The sequence below is a fragment of the Myotis brandtii genome, unplaced genomic scaffold (genome assembly GCF_000412655.1).
Source record: "Myotis brandtii unplaced genomic scaffold, ASM41265v1 scaffold215, whole genome shotgun sequence".
Taxonomy (NCBI): Eukaryota; Metazoa; Chordata; class Mammalia; order Chiroptera; family Vespertilionidae; genus Myotis; species Myotis brandtii.
The window spans coordinates 1,927,223-1,934,719 of NW_005358043.1; the positions used below are offsets into that span (position 1 = coordinate 1,927,223).

Below are 7,497 nucleotides of genomic sequence, written 5' to 3' on the forward strand. Positions count from 1 at the left end.
ACCTCCTCTAGGACTTCTGTGAGGATCAAATGAGATGAGGCATGGGAAAACACTTCACAGACATTTGGTTAAACTGTAAAATGTTTGCACCTGGCTATAAAGCAAGTCGTGTTCCTGGACTGAAGAAACTCCAAGGAAGCTAGTTGCTAGGGAGAGGAAGCCAGGAGTTGCTACATGACGTCATTACCCGGTGCCCACAGTGAACATTTCCAGGCTGGACTGGGCTATGGGCCGCATTTTGCGCCATGGGGTCTTGGCAGCATTGGCTGTGATTTAGTGGGGTGTTACTCTGGGGTGGTGGTGGGTCCTGTGTCCACTTGGGGGAAGCTGAATGTTGGTTTGTTGGTGCCAGGTCTGTGGTGCCATTTATTTTTAAATGGCCAGTGTGTGTCATGGCAGCTCCTGCATTGAGCGTCTGCTCCCTGGTGGTCAATGCGCATCATGGCTACCGTTCCCACGGACACTTAGTATTTTACATATATAGATTATATTATATATTTTAACCATTCACTTTCTTTACGTATTCATTAGTTGATGGGCATTTGAGTTGACTCCATATTTTGGCTATTATGAATAATACTGCACTGGGCCTGGGAGTGTAGCTATCTCTTCAAGATTCTGATTTTAGTTCCTTTGGATAAACAACTAGAAGTGGGAATCCTAAATCATTGGTAGTTTATTTATTTTATTTTTAATTAAATAATTTATTTTAAAATTAATACTTAGTACTTGGTTACATGATACCATAAGAGGTCATACCATAGAGGTACTTTAAATAATATTTTATTTTTCAATTACAGTTTACAAATAATATTATATTAGTTTCAGGTGCATAATCCAGTAATTAGACATTATATAATTTACTAAGTGATCATCCTGATAAATCTAGTATTCATCTGACACCATACATAGTTATTATAATATTATTGACTATATGCCCTATGCTGTACTTTACATCCCTGTGACTGTTCTGTAATTACTAATTTGTACTTCTTAATACCTTCACCTTTTTCACCCACCTCCAATCTGTTAACTGTCAAAAAATTCTCTGTATCTATGAGTCTATATCTGTCCTTCTTGTTCATTTATTTTGTTTTTTAGATTTTCACATATAAGTAAAATCATATGGTATTGTCTTCCTTTATCTAACTTATTTCATTCAGCATAATACCCTATAGGTCCATCCATGTTGTTGCAGATGGCAAGATTTCATTCTTTTTTATGGCTGAGTCATATTCCATTGTTTATATGAATCACTTCTTCTTTATCCATTCAGTTACTGGTGGACATTTAGGTTGCTTCCATATCTTGGCTATTGTAAATAATGGTTCAATAAACATATTGATGTACATGTCTTTTCAATTTAGTGTTTTGGGTTTCTTCAGATAAATACCCAGAAGTGGAATTGCTGGATCCTTTTTTTTGTCTCTTGTAATACAGCTTTTGTTTTAAAGTCTATTTTGGCTGGAATAAGTATTGCTACCCCTGCTTTTTTTTGTTTGTTTCCATTTTCATGAAATATTGTTTTTTTCATCCCTTTACTTTCATTCTGTGTGTGTCTTTTGAGCTAAAATGAGTAATAAAAGAAGGATCTCTTACTCTTTGAGACAGCATGGAGGGACCTGGAGAGTATCATGCTAAGTGAAATAAATCAGTCAGAGAAAGACAAGTATCATGTGATCGCACTCATATGTGGAATCTAAGTAACAAAAACTGATAAATGGAGTGGATCCAGAGACATGGAAGCATAGAACAGAGTGTGGAATCTCAGAGGGAAGGCAGGGGAGGGTGGGATGTCATCAACTAAAGACCTTGTATGCATATATGCATAACCCATTGTCACAGACAATAGGGTGCTGAAGGCCTGGGGTGGGGGTATGGGGGCTGGCTAGAGGGGGTCAATGGGAGGAAAAAAGGGGACATATGTAATACTTTCAACAATAAAGAATTATTAAAAAATATTATTAAATGAGTCTCTTGCAGACAGCATATGTAACGCCTTGTTTTGCTATCAATTCAGACTCCATATGTCTTTTAATTTGAATATTTAATCCATTTGCTTTTATGGTAATAATACATAGATATGTATTTATTGCCATTTTATTATTCATATTTTTCATCTTTTCTTCTTCTTCGTCTTCTTAAGAAGACTCTAATATTTCTTGTAATACTGGTTTGGTGGTAATGAACTTCTTTGGATTTTTCTTGTCTGGAAACTCTTTTCTGTTCTTCCATTCTAAATGATAGATTTGCTAGGTACAGTAATCTTGTTGTAGATCCTTGCTTTTCATCACTTTGAATATTTCTTGCCAATCCCTTCTGGCCTGAAAAGTTTCTGTTAAGAAATCAGCTGACAGTCTTATGGGAGCTCCCTTGTAAATAACTGGCTTTTTCTTGCTGCTTTTAAGATTCTTTGACTTTAACCTTTGGCATTTTAATGATGATGTGTCTTAGTGTGGGCCACTTTGGGTTCATCTTGTTTTGGATTCTCTGAGCTTCCTGGACTGTATATCTATTTCCTTCACTAGGTTAGGGAAGTTTTCTGTCATTATTTTTTCAAATAGGTTTTCAATTCCTTGGTCTCTCTCTTCTCCTTCCAGCAGTCTCATGATGTGAGTATTGGTATGCTTGAAGTTGTCCCGGAGGCTCCTTATACTATACTCATTTTTTTGGATTTTTAAATTTTATTTTTGATGTTCTGATTGGATGTTTTCTGTTTTCTTATCTTCCAATTTGCTGATTTGATTCTCTGCTTCACCCACTTTACTGTTGATTCCTTATAATGTAGTCAGACTGCTTTTTATGTTTTCTAACTCCATATTTCCCTTTCCTATCCCTTTATCAAAGTTCTCACTAAGTTCATCTACATTTCCCCTAAGTTAATGGAGCATCCTTATCATCAGTGTTTTGAACTCTGCATCTAGTAGATTGCTTGACTCCATTTTGTTTAGTTCTTTTTCTAGAGTTTTATTCTGTTCTTTCATTTGGGACATGTTTCCATGTTTCCTCATTTTGGTTGCCTCCTGTGTTTGTTTCTGTGTTTTAGGTAGAGCTACTACATCTCTCAGTCTCCGTAGAGTAGCCTTATATAGTGAGTGTCCTGTAGGGCCCAGTGGTGCAGCCTCCCGAGCTGGGTGCTCCAGGTGTCCCCCAGGTGTGCAACCTCCTTTAGTTGAATCGTGGTTATTGTCAATGAAAGGTATTGATTCCCAGGCCATTAGGATATGGTAACTGGCAGTGACCTCAGCAGAGGATCTGCTGTGCAGGGGCCAACCTTATGGAGAAGATCTTGCTTCAGCAAGGTCTGGTGCCTGGTGCGTCCTCCTTTTCAGCGAGTCAATCATGGAGGTGGTTGGGTGGTGCTTTCACACAGTCTGGTGGTGTCCACGGGGTTTTCTGGCTCTGGGCCTCTTAGGAGATATGGGTCAAGATCAGTTGCTGCCTGTGGCCTGCCAGGGACCACCTGGCATGGGCTACAAAGTGAACTGTAGATGGCTGCTACTTGTGCTGGGCTCGGAGGTGCCCAGGCGAGGGGCCATGCTGCTAGTGCCAAGGTCTACTGCAGGTAGTGCCAGGAAGGGGCCACTTAGTAAGAGGTACAAGGTATGCCAAAGCCAGATGCTGCTTATTTGTAGTTTTTGAATCATGAGAGATTTTAAGCACATGTTCCAAGTCAGGCAGTTTGTATAGAAAAGCCACTGGAAACAGCTTGGATGGGCCTGCAAGTTGGGTGGGGTGGGGTGGCGTGGGGTCTCAGGGAATCTCCAGGGCAGGGGAAACACTGTTAGTCAGGTCGATGGAGACTCAGATATGTGGCTTCTAAGGGATCATTCTGCATCTCCACCCCTCCTACCAGTCTCAGTGTGGCTTCTTCTTTATATCCGTAGTTTTCATCAACCTGTCAGCTCTGTGGGGAGAGGTTTCAGAAAAGGAACAATGGCCTCTGTCAGCTCTTCTGTCTGGGAGAAAGCTACCCCTCCAGCCCTTGTCCTGATGCCAAACAATTCAGTTCCTCCCCGGTACTTTTCAAGCTCCTGCCCAGTGCTGGAACTCAGTGGTAGTGAGTCCAAGTAAGTCCATGCTGGCCCTTTAAGGGGAACATCTGGGCCTCCAGTCATCCTTGGTCTTACACAGCCACATTTCCCACTAGTTTCTACAGCCAGAAGTTTGAGGGATTTCTCTTCCTGACACTGGAAACCTAGACTGGGGAGCCTGGTTTGTGTCTGGAACTCCTTGCTCCTCAAAGGGAACCTCCACAGCTGATATATCCCTCCTTATTTTTAACTGCCACAGTGGGAGTAGGACCAGCTTATTCTGCATTTCTATCCCTCCTACCAGTCTCAGTGTGGCCTCTTCTCTATTTCCTTAGTTATAGGACTTCTGTTCAGCTAGATTTCAGGCTGTTCTGAATGATGGTTGTTCTGCAGTTTAGTTGTAATATTGATGTGGTTGTGTGAGGATTCCAGTACCACCATCTTGATTTGAATTTGGTAGTTCTATTTTTAAAATTTTGAGGAATTATTTTCCACAGTGGCTGCATCAATTTACATTCTCTACAGTGTTATTGTTTTTTTTTAAAAAAAAATTAAAATTCCTTATAAGCCTCAGGGTGACATCTTATTGTGGTTTAGATTTGCATTTCCCTCACAATTAATGATATTGAACATATTTTAACACATATGTTGGGAATTTGTATATTTTCTTTGGAATAATGTCTGTTCAGATCCTTTTCCCCTTTTAAAAACTGTGTTATTTATGTTTTTGCTATTGCAAAGTCAAAATCTTGAACACAGATTACTTCACCTTCCTCAGATTCATACAGTTTCTCTCCAGTTCCCACCCCCTGAACTTTTTCAAGATCATCTGCATCCAACCTTATCCTCTATCATTTGGCCTTCCCACAGGGTTGTCCTTTTAAATTATGGAATCATCTCCATTAATGTAAAACACGAACAACAAAGCAGTTCATAAGATCTAACTTTCTGAGATGGTCATACTATGTTGGAGTACATGTAAAAAGCTAGGACCCAATTTTTAAAGCGTGTAAATTCATGAAGAACTACTATGCCCCATTGGTTCCATGGCTGTTGGAATCCCCATAGGTACTAGATAGTTGAACAACTGCAAGGGAACCCTCACCACACTACCACTCTATGCCATGAAACCAACCTCTGTCACAGCCCTCACTACTTGTTGAAGTCCCTTAGGAAACTAGCCACCGGATTCAGGTTCCATTTCTGGGGCCAACGTTGTCAGAATTGATGAAGGAAGAAATAGGAAGACAGGATGGAGGGCCTGATTGAAACCTCCAGAGGCTCTAGTGATTCAATCTAAAAGTAATGCTAAACTTAGTTAACAAAATTCTTCAAAGTTCTATTTTTTTCAATGAGTGCCCCAAACTTCTATATCTAATATTTGTATCAAATTAATTTTTAGAAAGTTTGTCTTAGTTTATTTAGGCTGATATAACAAAAATACTAGAGACTGAGTGGCTTATAAACAACAGAAGTTTGCCCTTTCGGCCGGAACCGCCATCTTCCAGTAATTCGCCAAAATGACTAACACAAAGGGAAAGAGGAGAGGCACCCGCTATATGTTCTCTAGGCCTTTTAGAAAACATGGAGTTGTTCCTTTGGCCACATACATGCGAATCTACAAGAAAGGTGACATTGTGGACATCAAGGGAATGGGCACTGTTCAAAAAGGAATGCCCCACAAATGTTACCATGGCAAAACTGGAAGAGTCTACAATGTCACCCAGCATGCAGTGGGCATTATTGTGAACAAGCAAGTTAAGGGCAAGATTCTTGCCAAGAGAATTAATGTACGTATTGAGCATATTAAGCACTCTAAGAGCCGAGATAGCTTCCTGAAACGTGTGAAGGAAAATGATCAGAAAAAGAAGGAAGCCAAAGAGAAAGGTACCTGGGTTCAACTGAAGCGTCAGCCTGCTCCACCCAGAGAAGCACACTTTGTGAGAACCAATGGAAAGGAGCCTGAGCTGCTGGAACCCATTCCCTATGAATTCATGGCATGATAAGTGGGAAAAAATAAAAAAGACTTCTGTGCTGATAAAAAAAAACAACAAAAAAAAAACCCCACAGAAGTTTATTTATCATAATTCTGGAAGCTGGAAGTATAAGATCAGGGCACTAGCATGGTCGGGTCCTTTGTGATGGCTCTTTTATGGGTGGCAGATTGTTGAGTTCTTGCTGTAACCTCACATGGTGAAAGGGAATGGTTAGCTCTCTGGGGTCCCTTTTGTGAGGGCATTAATCTCAATTAGGAGGGTTCTGCCTTCATGCCCTAGTTACCCCCCAAAAGTTTAACCTCATAATACCACCACTTTGGGGATTAGAATTTCAATATGTGGATTTGTGTGTGTGAGTGGAGGGGGCGGGAAAAATGGATGCTTTAGCATAGATCATAGCAAAGTTTTTATTGTTCCTGCTTTACTTATACCTTTAGGAATTCATAGTCTGCCCACTGGATAACCCAGTGAATGGGTGAAGGGAACTTTCTCTAGCTTCCTGGTTGGAGAGATATGTGCCTTCTATTTTGTGTCTGATATTAGAATTTATTTTTCAAGAGAAATAAGGTTGTATGGTGTATGGTGTTAAGTTTCCATGGTCCAACTGTATTATGAATTAATAGACCCTCAAAGGATAACCTAATAATCTAATCATTTATATTAACATCATTGTTATGGGTTGCTTGGTTCTAAGTTTTAATAAGACAACTTAAATAGAATTCAAAAAATAAATATAACAAGTTTTGTACTATATGTCTTGGCTCTTTCCACTCCACATGAGCTTGTACTATATATCTTGGCTCTTTCCACATGATCAAAAGTAGAGGTCAGGTTCAATTTGCTTTTATCATCTCTGTCTTTTGGCATCACAAGTTCAATAAACCTCAGATATGTTATTTGTTAAAGAACAGTGGCTAAATAAATAGACCACAGCTGTTCAATCCAGTGACTGGACTCAGAATTCTGTGGAAATACTTCAGGGTCATGATCTACCCTTTTCCAATGAAATCATCTGAGGGTTAAGAACAATGTTAATAAACTCTTTACCCAACACAGATATTTAAATGCTATAGCAAAATCAACACTAATTACCCCCCTCCCTTTTGTTTACCCATTTGTTCTGGAAAAAGAGGCATTTTCATTCTTGTCCATTACACATCTAAAGTTTATTTTTCATCAAGATATTTAAAGTGTTCACATTTGCCAAAATTGCAAAACCAAAGCTTTAACATCCCTCAAAGCAATCACCCAGTTGCCATTTTTCAGGGTGGTTCCCACAAAGTCACAAAGGCCCCTACAGCCTAAACACAGATCACAGAAGTGTGAGCCTCAGTGCCAGAGACACAACTCAGAGGATGCCAAACGCTCCCCAAACCAAGGCTTCCAGCTAGAACACACTTAGCAGAGATTTGGAACAACTTTTCGCATTAAATATTTAGGAGCTTGAGTACATAGTCAGGGCAGAA

At 39.8% G+C, this 7,497-nt stretch overlaps 1 protein-coding gene across 1 annotated transcript; it reads left to right on the forward strand.

The window, feature by feature from the left end:
- Positions 1-5,509: 5,509 nt before the first annotated feature.
- On the forward strand, positions 5,510-6,070 carry LOC102246943 (60S ribosomal protein L21). Its single transcript, XM_005865874.2, has one exon. It carries the CDS (start codon positions 5,555-5,557, stop codon positions 6,035-6,037), a length of 483 nt encoding a protein of 160 aa, XP_005865936.1. The 5' UTR covers positions 5,510-5,554; the 3' UTR covers positions 6,038-6,070.
- Positions 6,071-7,497: the final 1,427 nt, after the last annotated feature.

Bases quoted from the DNA above. Each gene is read 5' to 3' on its own strand.
- LOC102246943 (XM_005865874.2), top strand. From the start codon at position 5,555: ATGACTAACACAAAGGGAAAGAGGAGAGGCACCCGCTATATGTTCTCT.